The 20,623-nt window shown below is 40.5% G+C and overlaps 1 protein-coding gene across 1 annotated transcript; it reads left to right on the forward strand.

Annotated features, from left to right (window-relative positions):
- The first annotated feature begins 18,402 nt into the window (after positions 1-18,402).
- Positions 18,403-20,482, forward strand: LOC115763629 (succinate-semialdehyde dehydrogenase [NADP(+)] GabD). The gene is made up of 3 exons (XM_030706257.1): positions 18,403-18,704; positions 18,801-19,078; positions 19,141-20,482. Exons 2-3 carry the CDS (start codon positions 18,809-18,811, stop codon positions 20,374-20,376), a joined length of 1,506 nt encoding a protein of 501 aa, XP_030562117.1. The 5' UTR covers positions 18,403-18,704; positions 18,801-18,808; the 3' UTR covers positions 20,377-20,482.
- Positions 20,483-20,623: the final 141 nt, after the last annotated feature.

Consider the following 20,623-nt stretch of genomic DNA (forward strand, 5'->3'; position numbering starts at 1 on the left):
CCAGCCATCAAGTGCAGTCCGTTTTATTGGCTTGCAGTCAAATCGAGCTACAAAATTGGTATGTTTGAGGCACTCATATGGTATCTGGTGTGTAGGTTGTGGGAAACTGGATGAAATAATATGTGATGTAAGACATACTAAAGCTGAAGATGAAATTGCATTACAACTGGTTTAATCCTTCCTTTAAGAACATGTTGAACCAACTTGGAAATCGTTATTTTAATTTTCTTCTTGGTTCGGTTCTCTCAGTTTTTCCGCTGCTATTTTTAAGTTTATTTCAAATAAATCTTTATAAAAGTAAAACTTCGTTGAAAGCGTTTTCGTAATCTCAACTTGCAAAAAAATAACTCTGAGCAAAAATATTTCTGTTTTTGTTTTATCGCACCCATACTCAATCTATATGCCTTTATAAACGTTTATTCCAATAGAGTATGCACTCGACAATTGGAACTTTACGAAACTAGCGTCGCGAGTTCAATGCGTTCTTAGCTATAGGAAATTATGCCAAGATCAGAAAAGGCAAAATCCATACCATGCCAATATCATTAATAGGAATTGGACTTCTATCACATTTCAAGGACTTGAACTTGGATCTAAGTCCAATAATTGAGCAACGGGTAACGCTTTTCCAACATTCATTTAAGCTATGCTAAACAAGTTAATTTTACGATCAGTTTAAATTAAAAGCTATCTCCTTTGAAATCCTAAACAAAATGATCATCTCGTTAGCAATAAAACTAAAATTCCGCACATAGCTCAACTGTCGGCCAGAAGAGCGAGCGGACTATTTGGGGATACTGAGGGGGACAACACAACCGAAAGCCTAACAACTCAATTACTAGAGCCTGCTGCGAGTGGCTGAGGCGTTGGAAGAGTCAAGCAGCCTGGCTTAAAATGCAATTAATAGGCCTCGGCACACACACACATACTCGCACACACACACACACTCACACTCGCTGCTTGTTGCCAAGTCAGCAAGCAAATCATTAGCGGCCAAATTTGCGCCCAGTTATAATCCGTGAGACTTGGAACTCTTGAGCTCACATTTCACAAAATTCTCACACACATTTCAGATGCGAGATTTACTGTCCAACGAGATTCTCGGATGCTGCGCAACGTGGCGTTAAATGTGTACCAATTATGCTGTGTTTTGTTTGTGTGCCTGTGTGTGTGTGTAAATCTCGTCCAAGCAAAGTTTTGGCAAAGATCTTCAAGAATTTATGCCTTGAATTTCGCGCAGGCGAACTACAAATTTTCAAAGAGCTAAGCAGAAATTTCGTGAACGCTTATTAAGAAAAGGCTTCCCATAGTTATATCGGGCATTCGGATCTGTGTGTGTGTGCGTGCGTGTGTGTGTGTGTGTTGCTATTCGATAGCGCCAATTTGACATGGAGCCAAGGAGCAAGCACACAAACTAAGTTTCATAGGAACCGAGAAGCAAAAACAAAAAAATAAATGAAAAGAGTGTTACGAGAAAAAATACTACCTGGGCAAAATATACATTTCATTTCATTCGCACTTCTGCTGGTTGTTATTTCGTGTCCCTCTCTAATTTCGGATGTGTTTTGTTTTTTTCTTTTTTTTTTTTATGTCGGGATCGTAAAGCTAAAGCAGTTAAGGAAAAGAAGAAAGAAAGTTCGTTATGCCAATAAAATGACGCCTCATTTAAGGAATGGAGAAAGATGTCGAAAGAAATTGAGGGAACACTTAAATTTTAGGTAGCTTTACGATTATATTTAATGAGTCGTAGAAAGTAAGAGATCTTCGGTCATGCATATATATCTCCTATACAGTTGATAGAACCCTTTGCTTCCAGTTAATTCTGATTTACAAGAATATATAAAAGAGGGGACAAACTATAGTAGTTCCAATTTCCCAGAACCTTCTGCATGCATATATCCATAGATGTATATCATAGCCTCAGCTCCAATACTCCAACGCATATCTTGAGCCTTGAGAGAGCACACAGAACCGAAATCAATATCCAATCATTAATCGTTAACTAATTCCATGAATTTTGGCAGACGGCCGGCACTCGGCGATCGCCCCCAACTCCTCAACTCCAAGCTTTACTGGCCCATTTACCAACCTTCGAAAACGCAACCAGACATGCCACGCTAAAGACATATATTTATGCCCCGCTAGCAGCGCTTGGCGTATTTAGAACGGAGTCGGGCACAAAAAACAACAAACAAAAAATATCAAGATAAAAATATTTTTCGGCTGCCCTTTTTTAGTTTTGCGACAGCAGCTGCTTTACTGGGCACCGGACAGTGGCTCCTAAGCCAGCCTATTTGTTGTTGTTGTTATCGTCGCGACGTCTGCCCAGCTTCCAAGTTCCAGACCCAGTCTGCTGTCCTCCTCTGTGATCCTGGAATCTCTTGGACTTTGCGTTTTGAATTCGATTCCAAGTTTTGTGTTTCGTTTTCGATTTCGTTACCGGCGTCGACAACGACGACGACGACGACGACGACGACCATGAAACAATTTTATATTTTTGCGCTGAAGATCAATAAAATTGTACCGACCAAGTGTATTTGGGATGCTGCTCCAAAATTAGTGGCCAAATTGTCGTGCAGAACGAGTTTTGGGTCACATTTTTGGTTACACAGTGAGCGGAAAAAAGGGCAGCACAAAAAATAAATTATTTTAACTTCATAAATTCTTTGTTCGTCGCGTAGCTAAAAGTGTTGAGTTTGCGCTTAATTTATGTGCGACAGGGAGTCGGGGGGGGGGGGGGGGGGGGGTCTATAAGCAATGATCTGTATCGTGTAGAGTGTCTCATAGAGATGAAGATGGATTCGCGATAAGAAACATGCGACAAAAAGAATATACATATATGATATACAAAACTATAATTAAAAATAAAAGAGATTTCTTCTTTTATAGCTAGGCTCTGGGAGTTTGATCGGAAGAAATTCCAAAACTTCCTAAAAAAGAGCTTGATGTAGATATATACGTATTAATCTATTTAACTGTTAATACAGCCATTATGTAATTAAAGCAGTTTTCGAAGATGTACAAGGAAAGCACAAAGGCAATTCCAATGAAAAAATAATAAACAGCATGGCAACGCCGTGTGAGTTCCTGCGCTGCCGAGCGCCCCGTAGGAAAGGTGCGCTGCAGAATTCTCAGAAAATGCAAACCCCAAAACAGAAGAAACAAAGGTGCCATGGATGCTTCGTGTGTGTGTGTCTGTGTGTGGGAGGTGAAGTAGGCAGCGGGGCAGACGCCGTCCGCAATCATCATTCGCAGGCCGGCACTAATGAATTTGTATGCAAACCACAGACATTTCAAGTTTTATGTTTTATGTTATATGCCAATGATTTGGCACAAAAGCAAAGGGGGATGGAAGAAGAAAAAACAGTAACGGAAATGCGCGCAACACATAAAAAAGGATCAGCGGCAACATTTTGCAAAATTAGTGCAGGCGGCCAGGGAAAGGTGTTTTTTTTTTGGTACGTATTAAAAAAAAAAAAACAAAAAATTAAGTATGCATATACATACATGCATATGCGCGCACATACATACAATCGTACATATTTTGATTTATGCATAAGCACTAAAAATTATAATAATGAAGGCGCTGACATGGGGAGCAGATACGCGGCACAAAGCAAACTGCAAAAAACTTGAGCGACACGTGATGCTCGCTCTCCCGCTCTCTTGCGCTTTCGGGCTGCCCTTTTTGCTGCTCTGCTTCTGTGCCGGGTCCGTTACTTGGCGCGCTATACCATTGGGGGCGTCTCTGCATTGTAACAGGATGAGTCAAAACGCACAAAATACTTAAGCACAATGAACTACTTCTTTGTACTGTTTGTTGCGCGACAGCATGTAAGCGAAAGCTACCACCACCGATATAATCTTTTGCGTCGTTAAAGTTTCGTCAAAGGGTATGAGTCTTCCCCTCTCCACTCGCTGTAAACTTCGGTTGTCGTTTAATTTATTGCGTCATAGGCCGCAATGCAAAGCTGGATGTGTTTGTATGACGGTCAAACTGCAAGCGTCAGTTACTTGATGGTAGGACATAAATACGGAATTTGGACTTTGTACAGGCTGTAAAAAGTTGAGAGAGCAGCTCTGCTGCTTCTGCTGCGCTGCTGCACCCAAACGCCAAACGGTTAAACATAAAAACTAACGGCAGTTTTATAACTCTAGCATAAGATTACCTTTTGAGTGCATAGACTTCGTCTGCCATCTTGTTCCTCATCGCCGAAAAAAAAAACAGTTGTGCGCTAAGAAAACCATTTCGGCGACGAAAATTTTACCGGACGAGTGGGCGCAGGCGCAGGCGGTTGCCAGATCCCCGAAGATGATACACAAGCAATCAAAAGAAATGCAATGGCTGCTGCGCTGACTCTTTCCTTGTCGTGCTGATGCTGCTGCCGCTGCACTTGCTGCACCGTTAGATCCACGTTGTAGAGCTTGGCCTCGGCCTCAACGCGAGTTCAAGATCAGCCACTGCCGCACCCACCAAGACTGCATCTGCGTAGCATTTTGGTTTCAAACTTTACAACGGCAGCGGCGACAGCAGCAGTCGAATAGTTGTTTTTGGCATATTTTCTGCATGTCTCTTTGCACTTAACACACACAATTAGTTTCTGTTCGTTACGTTCGGCACTTTGTCTTTCGTCTTTAGGTAACGCTTTTGCAGTTAACAAATAAAAACACAACACAGAGACACAGACACCAACAAACTTTAACGAGCCCACGAGAGATCATTTCAACGGCAAAGTTCGCGTTGGCTAAAAGAACTTCTTGAACAGAGAGAGTTCGCATGCTACAACCTTCCTCGCCGATGGTGCGCGCGCAATTGATTCCTACTTCAGCGACAACGTCGCTCGTAAGCGTCAGCCACACAAACCAAGAAGAAGAAGAACTCCTGTTGTTGCTTCGAGAAGGTAACAGCGATGCAGGCAGCCAGCCTGCCAGGCAAACACAAAAGCAGCGATGTGCGCTGGTCGATATTTCCAGGCACGAATTTGCACGAGCACGAAATGTCTCTTGCTGAGGAGAAGAACCGCTTCGTGTTTTGGCCCGAGCGCATCTCTACTACAAAGCATAATAACGGACGTTTTTTGTTGCTTTGCCTTAGCAGCAGCGACAAAAGGCAGCGCTGCTGCAAACTACAAAGAGGAGCTCATCGATCTCGCGTTAGGGTTTTTGTATGTGCATGCGCCGAAGTGCATATGCCCTGCTGGATTTTTGTTTTTCGTATACAATGTTATGGATGTCCTTGAGATAAGAATACTTTTGTGGGGTTTTTTCTCTCCATAGTTTTATATAATAAAAAAATGATATAGCAACGTTTTTTTTAATAGACACTATACATACAAAACTTTAAGCAATTCAATTTTTTTTTTAAATATAATGCAAACTATCCTAGAAATTTCTAGGTAATACTTTTAAAAATGAAATTCAGTGAAACATAGAGTAAGGTTAAAAGAAAGTTGCCTTTTATGTATATTTATATTTTTTTAGTCTCAATCATATTTCGTCCAATTCCTGTTAATTTTACATTGAAAACGAGCTTTCAGGCAACTTTCGAAAACTAGTAAAAAGAGTTTTCACTGTATAGCTAAATTTTGTAGCTTTATCATAATAACTGGGATACAAAAGATTCATGCCTAATGAATGCCCAAAGATCTGCCCCTTTAAACAGACTGCAAGGCGTTGCCATATACCAAAACATATATATTATTTTATTTTAGACGTTAAATAAAATATGAAAATAATTAGCCAAGGATTTTCGTAATTAATGTGCTGCGCCCTGCAGCAGAAACAGTTCGCAACTTGTGAAGTTAAGAGCCACAAAAAATAGGAAGCGAAAAAAACTCGAATCGCCGAATACCCGAATCTTGCAGAGACAACTCCATTAGGGCAGCCCACATTTGGCCACATTTTGTTGGCAGGTGCAGTTGCAGCTTGATGTGGTTAGGGTGCCACGATGGAAGATAAAGGCAAAAAATAAAACAAAAATCATGAGGAAAGTTTTGCAAGTATTCAAGAGTTTTTGTATAGGCGCGTGGCTAGAGAGAAGATCGGAGACCCGCATCTTGCAGGACATCGATCGATGACGCGTCGCACGAGACGGCGACATGTGCCGTCGCTTGTGGTCGCTTGCTTGGGGCTGCCACAGAGGGGGAGCTGCGGCAACAGTCGCAGTCGCAGCAGTTGCAGCCGTAGCCGCAGCAGCAATTTAGCATAACTGCGCGAATGGCACAGGCATCATTAAACACATTAACAGACACACATGCACACACACAGACGCACAGGGGCCAGGCACATGGCTAAGAGCAGGCAGGTGATGGCCAAGAGGCCGACAAACAGTTGCTGCAGCTCGCATGAATGACGGACAAATTGACAGACTGACTGAACGACTGAGCCAGCCGCTTGGGCAGAACTGTACTGCGCAGCCGGCGTTGGCTTTAATGAGTTTAACCCGTGCCTGCGGGCAAGCCGCCGGTTCCCCCTTCCGCCTCCTTCCTCCTTACCTTTTTCGGTCCACTTCTGCTCCTGCGAGGCCTTGTTGTTAATTACAAAAGGATGCGCCGCTTGCCAGGATAACAGCTGCCACAGTCGCAACACGTAATGCCAATTGATTTGTGCCACGCCGCAAAGCTCAGCATTTGCCAGAGGCAGCTGTACAACTGGCTCTCTTATCGGGTCCTGCAGATCCTGCTCAGCCTTCAGGCAAAACCCGAGAAACTCAAATATATTTTATCTTATTCTATTTTCTATAAAAATAATTTTTTTGCTTGAAAGAAGTGGTAAACTTTCTTAAAGTATACAAATTCTATACAAATTCAGGCTTAAAATAAGAAACTTGTTCTCAGTTTAAGAAAAACTCAGAATTCCCGTATTAAAATAAGAATTTTGTTCTCAGTTTCGGAAAAACCCAGAAATACGGGCTCAAAATTAGATGAAGTCTGTTGTCAGTTTATGAAAATCTTTGCTCAAACAACAAACTTTTATTTTGAGCATGTCTTGAATCAAGTGTTAAATACTTATATCTTTTACATCTTTTACTTATAAGAATTTACATACTTAAAATAAGAATAAAACGTTATCAATGAAAGAACATAATTTCTGAGGCACTTCGTATTTAGAAATTTCGGAATTTGAAAATAAGTTCTCAACATAAACATTTCGTAAAAGGTTTTAGACTTGACTGATTTTTATTTAGAATATTCTTGTTTTCTTTCTTTCACTGAATGTGTGCAATTCTAATGAACCACATTGTCTCGCTCAAAGAAAGCACAACACACACACACACACACACAATCGCACACGCAAAGATCTCTCTACTCAATCGCGAAACTAGTTTGCGTCGTCTTTGAAAAACCGGTAATAGTTATGAGCCCAAGATCCAAGGTTTCCCTTGCCTGTCGCAAAAAAAAGGAAGGAACAAAATTCATTGAGGCGTTGGAAATTATGTTTTGATTTTCCATATGCCATTGGACCCGGCAGAACTCCTAACGAACCATGGCAAATTGTCTAATCTGCCAACTGTCTTCACACCTTCGAAGCGGCGGCATTCGGTTGATGGGCTACGCTATGGGCAAGGGTTTCGGTTTGGGTTTGGGTTAGCGTGTTGGGTTGCATGTTACAATGTAGTTTACAAGTCACCCCATATAACTGCCCTCTAAACCATCAAATGGTCCATTACATGCCACATGATGAACATTCAAAAAGTACACACAACCGAAATGCTTTATTAATTGTTTGCAATTTGTTTATGTTTAACAAGCAATTTATTTCGTGTCGAACAGGGTATTCTCGGCTTGAGTCTGGAGAACGCTAACCCATCACTCACTTTGTGACTGCCCCCGAAAGTTATGCTAGTTAACTATCTGGAAAGGCTATAAACATAATTAATTATAGGTAGGAATTGAAATTTGTCAAAGGTGTTCGCAAATTCTCGAGCCTTGAAGGTGATCCTCCAATTGAGAATGGCGTAAAAATTGAACTTGGCTCATACTTACTTACGGAGAAGCATATTTATCTGTAACTAGAACTTTTCGTTAGAACTGATATTCATTTCATGAATAGCTAATGTTTTACTTTAGCTGTATATTGATCGAATACCTGAACTATTACGAGAAAGGAAATCTACCCGAACCTTCGATCATAAAGATCTATGCATGTGACCCTTGGCACTTTTCTAGAAAGTTCTGATCCACGAAAGTAAAGTGTGCTGAACTCTATTCCTGAATTTATTTCGAAATAATACAATAATATAGCAATAAACTTGGAATGATCTTCGAAAGTGATCCGTGATCCTCACTTTGACCATACTGAGTTTTCTTTTAGCATTTCTCGAACTCACTTCGAAAAATTATATAATATTTTATGTAATATTTTTGTAATTGTCAAAAGTTTCCTCAGCAGTGAACCTCGTTAAACGAGTAGAGCTTTATTTCTGTTAGGATTTCGTTTGCTTTGAATCTATTTTATATATGTATGTTCGTTTCTCATGATCCTCTGGTGTGATCCTCGATAAGTGAATATATGAAGCGCAATGCTTTTGTTGAGCTTTTTTTATCATTCGACCATATCAACCCTTTTTTGTGAAAGAATTAAATATTTTACATAATAATAAAATTTGTGAATATTTTGAAAATTTGAAATAGCCCCAGCTTAGCATAATTAACATAATAATACATTTTGATAATCAATTTTTTAGTGATCTTGCAAGTATTGATATTTATATTGGCCGCGTACTTCGATGCCTTGTTGATCAATGCGAAAAAGATGCGATCGCTGGCTACGCATAACTCAGCGTGTCAACATCCTTTATACACATACATATTTTTAATAAAGTTATAAATTTGTATCAAAAACATAAACGTGACATTGATCTACAGCCGTTGGGTGAATCAGAAACGATCTCGCGGATCTTTTGTTTCTCACAGTCAGAGAACAGAAGGAAGTATTCTTTCAGTACTTTGAGACAGTTTGCGTAAATTTCGGCAATTTTATAAAAGCAAGAGCTACTTAAAGTGATCGCAGGGCAACTTTATGATCACCAAAAGAAAAGAAAAATAAAAAAACGAGAAGCATATCAAAGCAAATAAAATCAGACAAGAACAACATGTGAACGATTGCAAATTACAAGCAAAGATCCGCGCTGAAAGCCCAAGACTAAAGCAAGACCAAAGTCTGTAGCTGTGTCTGTTCGACTGTCTGGGGGTCTGTTAATATCTGGCGATCAGGACCAAGTTTCTTTGCATCGCTCATGCTCTATCAAGAGGGTATTATAATGTTCTTATAAAATGTGCAATGCATAGAAGTCATTATTGAGATTAATATTATAGATCATTATAGGGAAATATATATTGATCAGCTGCATGGGTTGTTTTGAGCATGTGCTTCTGTGTGTCCTACTTGAAGTGGTCTCTTTTTTTTTTTTTGTTCTTATTACAGTTTTTTTTTGCGAACCAGGATCAACCTGCTATAGCTAGAATTCTCATTCATGACAACGATTCGTCGGAAATTGAATTTTTCGTTTTTATACATATCTGGAACAGGCTCGACAGATCTATACCTAATCGAATAATCGAATGATCGAAACATAAGCAACTTTTACTGTATACCATGGACTAATTATTATTATACTTTAAGGAACTTGAAGAATATTAACTTTATGTGCTCTGCCTTATCACAAGGTTGAAGTTGAGAATTTTTAAAAATTTTGCTTAAACTAGAAAAACTTGTAAAGTGATGTTAATTATTTCATGTTATTTTTAACATAAGTATATTATTATATATACATTTTATTTAAAATGTTCAATACTTGAATATAAGTTTTAACCTATATACTAGTTATTTGTATTCAAAGACCGTTCAATTTCATTGTAGTCATAATGCTATATGTTTTATACATATTATAAGAAAGTAGCTTATAAATTATTTTGGTTACATTTGATTGGCGCCATAGTTCTATAATATTTATATGTGTAATATTATAGGAAAGTCTCTAAAAAATTATTTAGGTTAAATTTGATTGGATTCGTGCTACTATATTATTTATATACATAGGAAGGCAGCTTATAAATTATTTAGTTGCTTAAGCTTGGGCATATTTCTATACCTCACGTAATGCTTATATACTATAGCATATCCGCAGGGCATTGGGTCTTCTGCAATCGAAAGATACTTGCTCTTGTCTTTCTTTCTTTTCCTCTTTTTTTTGGCTGCTGGCTGGCAGCTGCTTCTTTTTGGGTTTGTCGTCATTACGAAAAGGAAGCTAAAGACAAACGGATATGCGCTGCACATCAAGCAACTGTCTTTTTTCCTTTTGCTTTTGGTGGTTACTGCTTTTGGGGCTTTTCACTTCTTGGCGTAAAATAAATTGTGCGACAGGTGCGACGATGCTGACCACTGAAGCCAAAAACAAAAAATAAAAATAAATAAAATAAACCACCAAAAAAACAAACCTTAACCACAGAAAGCTGTTGCAAAGCTTTGGTAAATTTTATTTTTATTTTCATTTTTTTCTTTGTACCTTTGGTGTGTGTGGGAGCGAAGCTTTCGATCCTTTGTCGATCTTCGATCTTACAGCTGCGCATAATTGCCAAGTCTGGGAGACTGTGGCTGCATTTACAAGACAAGATGCAGCTGTTACTTCCGCCTGAATGAGTTTCAAGGGTTTTCTGAGGGAGTCTCAGGACTCGATCGTTGCTCTGGCTTACAATAAGCCGGCTACTTAGACGTATGGCTCGTTGATCCTTTATCTTTTTTTCTCTTCAGCTCTTTCTAATGCTAATCCCGGTCAGGAACGTTGCGCTACCTGCCCCTTTCTGGTTCTGCTGCTCTCGATCTTGCTAGCCGTGTCTGCATGGCCTATTGAATTAATGTGCCGCATTAGCAGCCAACAGGTTTACGAAGACATCCTTTTTTTCTTCTCACTCTTCGATCTTACTAGGAAAAACCACACAGACAGGCGCAGCGAACATGGCACATGGATCATGCAACGTTTTGGGGTTATAAATTTCTGTTATGGCGGACGCGCACGTAGCACAGCTAATATAGTCCAAAATAACAGGTGTTGACTGATTAGTTTCAATGGTTTTTTTTCCTTTTTTTGGGCGCGATCGACAGATCGGCGAATCGCTGGATCGTTGGATCGGTAGATATGCCCCGCGGCACGTATCAAATTGATGACTGATGATCGACTATGTGGACTATGGCATTTGCCACCTGTAAACCGAGCTTGGGTACAGTTGCGATCACTATGCCTGCGGCAGATCTCTCTCTCTCTCTCTCTCTCTCTCTCGCTCTCTGTCTCTGTCTGGCAGATGTTTGCATATCGTAGTGAAGATCGCCGCGCACACACACAATTCTTTTTTGAAAGCAAATACTCGTTGTCTGGACCATGGACCTGCAGCTGGTCCAGCTAAGTATTTTGCATTTCGCAAATGCAAACAAGCGAAACGAAACGAATCGCAGCAAAAACAACAATTTTGGCAAACACAAAAGGATCAGACGCACACACACACACACACACACACAAAGGGCATCCTGCTGCAGCCAGGACATGCCACGTAGGTCGAAAGTCCTGCATTTACATGGCACAGAAACATTTCCGTTGATTTATTATTATGTTCAGCATGGTACACTGGCTGCCTTTGATTGATCTACAGCGCAAAATGTTTGCGGCTTAGCCAGGAAAAGAGAAGAGAAAACAACAAGCAATTCAAAAGAACAGCCCAAGAAGATAAGATAGCCTAAAATGTATCTGTACCTCGGCATTGTCTGCTGTATGCTATCTTGCGCAAGCGGATTTAACATTTCATTTACCCCGAGCACAAGTTTGTCAAGATCGATTGATTCAGCTGTCGGGAAAATAAATTTGTTTAAATTTTCTTTGCCATTTTCCGGGTGCGAATTGCCGTAATCTCTGCTCAAGATCTACTGAAGAGCTGCAGGAGTAATCGAGCAGAAATTTAATCGAGAAAGAAAGGCTATCTTCGGCACGCCGAAGATCTAATACCCTTGCAGACCCAACCTTTTCATAATGCTTATAGTGCTTTGCCCGTAGGCAAAGGTTCCTATGGCACCTATATGATATAGTGGTCCGATCCAGCTGGTTTTTACATATATGCTGCGTGCAACAGAAAGAGGGACTTCTGCAAAATTTCATTAAGATAGCTTTAAAACTGAGAGAGTAGTTCGCATAGAAACAGACAGACGGACAGACGGACATGGCTCTATCGAATCGGCTGTTGATGCTGATCAAGAATATATATACTTTATGGGGTCGGAGATGTCTCCTTCTATGCGTTGCACATTTTACGAAAATATTATAATACCCTCTGCAAGGGTATAAAAAATAATAGATCTGTTGGCAAACGATTTTCGATAGACTTAAAAAGCTCAGTTTCATTTGGTTTGAAATGTTCTGATTTGAATATAAACAATTTTTTAAACAATTATAAATTGATAAATATTTGAAAATTATGAAAAGTTGGATTAACAGACAAAATGCTGGAGCGAGTTTAAGCTATAAATGGGCACAAAATGTATTAAAAAATGTAGGATATGAAATACCCAATCTGCTAAAATTAGATATTATTTATTACCCTTAATATGTCATTGTTTATTTTATTACTATTGATTTATATGAAATAATTCAGTTAAAATATCCAACTTTCCTTAATTAGATATTTTTATACCCTGAACCCATTAAAAATGGGTATATGGGTATATTGTATTTGTGCGAAATCCAAATGTATGTAACAGACAGAAGGAAGCATCTCCGACCCCATAAAGTATATATATTCTTGATCAGCATCAATAGCCGAATCGATCTAGCCATGTCCGTCTGTCTGTCTGTCCGTCCGTCCGTCCGTCCGTCCGTCCGTCCGTCCGTCCGTCCGTCCGTCTGTCCGTCCGTATGTATGAACGCAAGGATCTCAGAACCTATAAGAGCTAGAGACTTGCAATTTTAGATGTAGGTGCTCCTAGTACCTGCGCAGATCGAGTTTGTTTCCGATAATCGATAACTTACTCCATTTCCAAGCAAGATATCCAAGATATCGATATCCTGTTATTTGGGCGATTTTGGTAAATAATAAGAGCTAGAGACACCAAACTGGACATATAGTTTCTAAAATAGAATATATATATATATATGCATTTGAAGTTGGAAGAAGAGGGTTCAGGGTCTGGAGCTCCCGACTAGAACCTCTTACTTGTTTTAATTATTATTATCCTTAATATATTATTATTTTTTTTTTTATTATTATTGATTTATTTTAAATAATTCTGTTTAAATACTCAACTTTACTCAACTTTATTAATTTTATTATTATTGATTTATTTTGAATAATTCTGTTTAAATACTCAACTTTCTTAAATTAGATATTTGTTTTAGTTATAATTACCTTTTAAATAGAATTATTAATTTGATTATTATTGATTTATTTGTAATTAATCAGTTTAAACACCAAACCTGCTTAAATTAAATATTTATTATTTTTTAATTGTATGTATAAATTTAATTTTTATTTAAGACAGAATTTTGTCTGCCTTTCTCAAACTCATGTTGACAGAAAGTTTAACAAGAATGCAACCCAAGCCCTTGGATTTGTGTATTCTGTTTGACCAAGATCAACTCCTCAGATGATCATTGATCAGTTACAACTTATGCATGTATGGGACTATATCAACAGCTCTTTGGGCGTCAATGAACTTGACCCGTGTGCAGTTTCCACACCGTTTCAGGCTGAAGATCTGTACAGATCTCTTCGCGATCAACTCTCAGCGATCATCAGCAGATCTCTGACTGTTTGCACTGCGGATCCCGTGTTTGCTCAACAAAAACAAAACGCTGTGCAAAAATGTAACTGAAATTGTGTTTACACTTAACTGAAAGCAAATCAAGCGCAAATTGAGATCGTTTTGTTTTATTTTTCACTTTTTTTTTCAAGTTCAACCAGCATCCTTTGGCGGCAATGCGAACAATATTTATGAGAATCTACCAAAAAAAAAAGAAATAAAATAAAATGGGGCGTAAATATAAAAAAGCATCTAAAAATTAAGCGGGGCCTTTGTTTTCGTTTTACTCTGATTTAAAAACTTCCGGTTTTTTTTGTTCTGCGTGCTCGTAATTTGATCTGTTTATGCGTTAAGATATTCGCATAAAGTTGGCAAAAATAAGATACAGGCAGCAGCTGTCAGGGTAAGGCCCGATAAACTTGCCGCAGGAACAAAATTAAATATAAGAAAAGCAAAAAAAAAAGCATTTGCAACAATTAAACGGATATGTCACAAGACTAATGAAAAAATGTTGTTTGTTGCATTTTCCCAACAAAGGGAATACAAATTTAAATATGAATGCATTTTGGCCTAGGGCAAATACACACGCACACGTACACACACACGCACACGCACACACGCGTACACACACAAAGGTGTATAATTATGGAGCAATGGGCTGTTACCTCGTCTCAGGAAACACGCGAGACACAAAGGCGCAATGCAATGCAAGAAGGCCTACCCAAATCAAAGACGACAAGGACAAGGACACGATTGAGGCCCGAGAATGAGGATGAGAATGAGCCTGAGCATGAGCATGAGCCTGAGCATGAGCCCAAGGAGTAGGGGCACAAAAGGAAGCTGCGCACAAAATGGCAAACAAATCAAAAAGCGTGAGAATCCGTTTGCATGACGCAGTTCCACATTGCGTAGCAGCCCGTTTGGGGCATCCTTCGAAGACCATCCCCACACCAGGGCGAAAACCACCCCATTATATTAGGAGTTGTCCTAGTGTGCCAATGCGCAGCATTTACAGTCTTGGGGTTGCATAAATTATGCATCAGTACCAAATCCAATGCGTAGTTATTCTCTCCGTTTGCAGATTGCTTTTCAACAAGTTTTACGCGTTTTTGAACGATTTTCTTTTTTTATTTATTTATTTTTGTTGGTACAGTTTTTAATGGGCTTTCGATGGGAGGTCTCAATGCACAGTTAGGGCTGTGGCGTACGTATTGGGAAAACTGAGCTAAAATAGGTTTATTTTTACATAGAATATAATATTATCAAAATATTGTCAAATACGTATAAGAGTCTTAGAGGTTAGGATAGGTTTTTGAGGAAATTGTATTTATTATATTTTAAATTGGCTAACACGGCAAATTTTGGTTTTGATTTCCATGTTGTATTCATCCAAAATGCGAATACTAAAATACTTTGAGGTTATGTTGGTTTTAAAAGGTTTTTGGGAGCGCTTAGCTTAAAAAAACTTACTGGACTACACTCAAATGATGATTATTTTTTGGAAAACCCATTCAAATCTTTTTCGTTTCTATAGATTAGCGAGTCTGTACAGTTAGGTTATGATTCCTTAGCTGAAATAAAATGCAAAATATCAGGAAATCGCATACAACTTCCAATTTTGCGCAGTGTTTGTCAATTGTTTGGTCATAAAACCAACCCCACAGCGAATCGGTAAACAGAAACCCAGTTTGAAGATGAGTTACGGACAACGAACAATGGGAACATGGCACAATAATTGTACCAAATTTCGACTTTGGCAGTTGAAAGGAATGCGCAATACGGTTTTTTGGATTTCAATGCCAAAGATTATGCGTAGCAAGAACAAAAACAAAAAAAGGACTCGCTGCCGCGAAGATGACAATCAGAAAGGAAACTCATATATTGAATCGAGTGTGTATGAGTGCGTAAATATTATTTTTCAATTGGGGTTGCCCGGTTTCCAAGAACGCATCGTCTTTAGGGTTGGCCCCGGCCCAAGCTCAAGGACAATCAGGCAATGGAAAAGGGGCGACGGCTGCATGCCAGAACATGTCGGTCTAACGAAAGTAGATCACAAACAATGGGCTAGCGTAGGGGCGAGGATCCAGATTATGAATTAATAATCAAGTTGGCTATAATAATGCCATTACCTTGAGGCAAAGGTAAATAATAATTAAGCCCAGCACAGCGATCCACACACACACGCACACGTGTTGCTGCTGGCAGGACTCAAAGTCAACAACGGGATAGTCCGGGCACAGTCCAAATTGCGTACAGCTGCCGCCAACAACGTCTTGACGTATATTATTAGCATACCCTGCAGTCATGGAAGAGGGGTATGTTGCAGTGCAACAAGCTAAAAGAGCAGAAGATGACGTTGGGCCTGTGAGGGACATGCATATATAAATGCTGGATCAGCATCAACAGGCGATTCGATCAGTGAGGCCTTAAGACCTAAGGGCGACTTAGAGAGGAGCAAACGCATTGATAACTTTTTTCATTTTGCTAAAACCGATCAAGATATCGATTCTCCGCAAAAGTCTTTTGAGTAGTATCTCGTGCTATAAGACCTAGATATACGAAACTAGTCTGTTTCTGTATATTATACAAATGGTATGCATTTTTCACTCTTTCAATATATACAAGCCATATATCTCCAAGCCTTGAATTCCGATCGGACATTAAACACGAAAGTAATTCAAGAATGAAATTTCTATTTGATTTTGTGTGTGCACAGAAGCACGAATGTATGCTCTAGGCTCTAGGGTAGCTCCTAGTCAGTACTTTTCGTCTAGGGCATTTCTGTGTTGTTTTCTTTTTTAGCAGCTGCAGGAGCTGTCATGCAGCGGCACCACGTGCCAAGGTGAGTCAGCCAAGCGGCAGCAACAGGAGCAGCAGGAGGCAAAGCTATTATCCTGGCGGCCATTTTGTGTGGCGCTTAAGTCGGAGCAGGAGCAGCAGCTGCTGCAAACACGATCGCAATACGCTATTTATCTCTGTGGCAACCAGTTCGACGCCCTAAGCTTGCCGCAAGTCCTGGCTGCCACTTGGTCCTTTCAGAAAGCTGCCGGTCTAAGACAACAGATGTTTTTTTCTTTCTTCTCTCTCGCTGTCTCTCTCCCCTCTCTCCCTCTCTCTCTCTTTGGAAAGAACGTGTTTGCAAGCATGATTTATAGCTGATCTGCTGCTGTTGCTACTCCATGTTAGAGTTTCTTAGAGCATTGTTTGCCATTGACCAGCTGCTTGGCCTGCAAGCCGAACGCGTCTCGGAACCGGTCCCATATCTCTTTTGCTTTTGTCTCGTTTTTATGGCGTGTTATGATTTCGTATTACAATTAGCTATACAAAAGGTATTCTGCCTATTTCTTCTATATTATTCTTCTTTTTTTTTTTATTTTGGAGTAGGGGCATTGTTGGTTCTGTGCGACCCCATAAATTTGTGTGCAGCGCATTAAACTTGTCACAATTGTGCATTTAAGTAGACATTAAAATCCAGCCCAAAATGTCTGAGTGTGAGCACTTCATTAGCTTGGCGGCAGTCGCTACTAGCCAAGTCTAGAGTATCTCGTTCGTTTTGGCCATAATCATAAAAGTCAGGCGAACATGAATTGCTGTGGCATGCAACGCCTCTTGGCAGTACTTAAGACAAATAACTTACACACCTATCGACAGGCCCAGTCCCAGGGGCGATTGCTCTTCGTTTAGTTGGATGCATTTTCAATTAGCTTTAAATCAGAACTAATTGAATTCATTTTGGCCTCGCATCGCATCGCATCTAGGCAATCTTATCTTAACAGTTATGATGCTCCGTGTGACCAGCTTGTTTTGGCATTCTCCGCCAAAATTTATTGACAAAAATTTGCAGCACAGATTGCATTGGGTGCCCGGCTGAGGCCTGCATGACCAGTAGCCGACGCGTAGGTAAGAGGCAGCGGCCAGTCAGAACCTGCCATCGGCACATGTGAAATCTATGGGCATAGCTGTGCATAATAAATGGAGCACTTGTCCAGCGGCGGCGGCGCATGCAAAGCGACAGGTAAATGGCATACAGAAAGGTTAGCAAAAAAAAAACAAACCCAAGAGCTGGCAGGAATGGCTGATCAAGTTTTCAGTGCATTGCTACCGCGCATGGCAAACGGCATCGGACAAACAAGTGGCGCTGTCTGCAACAACATAAGCAACGCGTTGTTTCTGTTGCAACGGCTTAAAATGGGCAGCATGCTACTTTCTTTTCGATATTATGATTTTCAAATTTAAAAGTGCGTTAGCGTGAGCCAGACACAAGCTGAGTGCTGTAAGACGAAAAGTCGAAAATACTTATCGGTTAGCAGGGCATGTTTACGGTTAACATTACATCACAAGAGGTAGCAGAAAACCCTTTAATTAACATAACACTAAATTCTTTGAATGTATGTCGATATATCGATATTTTTAGTTGTTCTCATGTAGCCAAATAATAAGAGATTACGCGGCTCTATTAATCTTTAATGAGAGTGCAAATGGGACGTCACTATTCAGCAATTGTGGTGTAAGAGGCGATATATATATATGCAAATAAATATATTTATACAGGTGTAAACAAATCATAAATATACTAACTGTCATGTGAGTTGTCTTATTAAGCTGTAGTTGTCCTATATAGTGACAATGTATAAATTGCTTTTAGTTTGTTTCGCTTAAAATTTTATTATTTTTTTTAAATTTCCGTTCAAGATATGGTTTCGCATACTATACTCGTGTGCAATTGAGGCTGTGACGTCATGCGCAAATAGAGCGCAAAAGTAGCGCACTTGTTGACGTAACAATCTCTGCATTCAGCTGTGTCCACTCGCTGTAATCAAAATCAATTGAAACCAATCAAATAGACAAAAAGCCTAAACAAATAGAAAAAGCGAAGAAAAGCGCTGCTATCAGACGAGTGAGCCCAATCTTTTTCATATAAGGTGAGAGATAATGATAATTGATAAGCGGCAATCACTTGCAGTCAGAAGCCGAACAAAAAAAAAATAATGTTAACATTGATTTGTTGCCAAATGCAGGCAAAACCATGTTCCGAAGGCTTACTACATTGAAGGTCAGCAAAATGCGCGGTTTCTCGGCGCTGGTGCAGACCAAGGCTTTGGTCAATGGCAATTGGATTGATTCCTGCAGCAGGCAAACATTTGAGGTGAAAAATCCCGCCAATGGAAAGGTGATCGGCCTTGTGCCCGATATGACAGTCGAGGATGCACAGCGGGCCATTAATGCCGCCAAGCAGGCTTTTGAGTCCAAGGAGTGGCGCTCCCTAACCGCCAAGGATCGCTCAAATATGTTGAAAGTATATAATTGGCATACAGATGCATCAAGACTAAAACACTAAACCCTGCTGATCTCTTCCAGAAATGGCACCAGCTCATCGAACAGAATGCACAGGAAATCGCTGAAATCATGACAGCCGAGTCTGGCAAGCCCATCAATGAGTCTAGAGGCGAGGTCGTCTATGGCAATGCGTTCGTCGAGTGGTTTGCCGAGGAAGCGCGTCGCATTTATGGCGAAATTGTGCCCAGCGGACAGCCAAATCGTGAGGTGATTGTCATGAAGCAGCCCATAGGCGTGGCCGCGCTGATAACACCCTGGAATTTTCCATTGGCCATGATAACGCGCAAAGCGGGCGCCGCCTTAGCGGCCGGCTGCACCGTGGTCGTCAAGCCCTCAGAGGATACGCCCCTGACAGCACTCGCTGTGGCCAAGCTGGCCGAGCAAGCGGGCATTCCCAATGGCGTTATCAATGTGGTGACCACCAAGAAGGCCGCACCAATTGGAGAACTGTTCTGCAAGAGTCCCGATGTACGTGGCATAAGCTTCACCGGCTCCACGCAGGTTGGCAAACTGCTCTTCCGCAACAGCGCAGATGGGATTAAGCGCGTTTGCCTAGAGCTCGGTGGCAATGCACCGTTTATTGTCTTCGATTCCGCAAATGTTGAGAAGGCGGTGGAAGGCGCCATGGCCTCCAAATTTCGCAACTGCGGACAGACTTGTGTCTCGGCGAATCGATTCTTTGTGCAGGAGGGCATCTACGATAAGTTTGTGTCCCAGCTGAAGCAACGAGTGGAGGCGCTCAAGATTGGCGATGGCAAATCTGTAGATGTGCAAATTGGTCCGCTGATCAACAAGATGCAGTACGACAAAGTGAGCGGCTTCGTGGAGGATGCGCGCGACAAGAAGGCCAACATCATAGTGGGAGGAAAGGGGCTGCAGGAGCTTGGCTCCCTCTTCTATGCACCCACGATAGTTACAGATGTGCCAACGTCGGCGCATATCTACACCGAGGAGGTTTTCGGACCCGTTGTGTCCATCATCAAATTTAAAGATGAGGCGGAGGCGGTGCAAAAGGCAAACGACACGCAACGTGGTCTGGCTGGCTATTTCTACAGTGAGAATCTGCAGCAGGTGTTCCGGGTGGCTAAGCGTTTAGAGGTAGGCATGGTGGGTGTTAATGAAGGCATAATCTCCGCACCAGAGGCGCCGTTTGGCGGTGTCAAGGAGTCGGGCGTCGGACGCGAAGGTTCCAGGCATGGCATTGACGATTATGTAGATATCAAGTATATATGTATGGGTAATTTAAAATATGATTAAAACACCCATTGCCGCACGCTATAGCTTTAAGTAGCAGTCTTCCATTAACAAAATGCTTGTTTGCTGTAAATTCTAAAAAAATATAAATAAATGTGCACGAAAAGTACGTTGTTTTGAAATCAATTTTCAAATTAACGATTTTCAACAAGCAAAAAGTGTTTTGCTGAAGTCAGCTGTTAACTTAACAGTGGTGCTTTAACATTGAACAGCATTCGGTATTTTGCCACGTTGTTTTTTAGGCACTTGT

Source organism: Drosophila novamexicana, unplaced genomic scaffold (assembly GCF_003285875.2).
Source record: "Drosophila novamexicana strain 15010-1031.04,08,12 unplaced genomic scaffold, DnovRS2.1 tig00000770-arrow-pilon, whole genome shotgun sequence".
In the NCBI taxonomy this organism is placed as follows: Eukaryota; Metazoa; Arthropoda; class Insecta; order Diptera; family Drosophilidae; genus Drosophila; species Drosophila novamexicana.

Coding starts and splice junctions, on each gene's coding strand:
- LOC115763629 (XM_030706257.1), top strand. CDS start 18,809: ATGTTCCGAAGGCTTACTACATTGAAGGTCAGCAAAATGCGCGGTTTC. Junction 19,079..19,140: donor ATCGCTCAAATATGTTGAAA/GTATATAATTGG, acceptor GATCTCTTCCAG/AAATGGCACCAGCTCATCGA.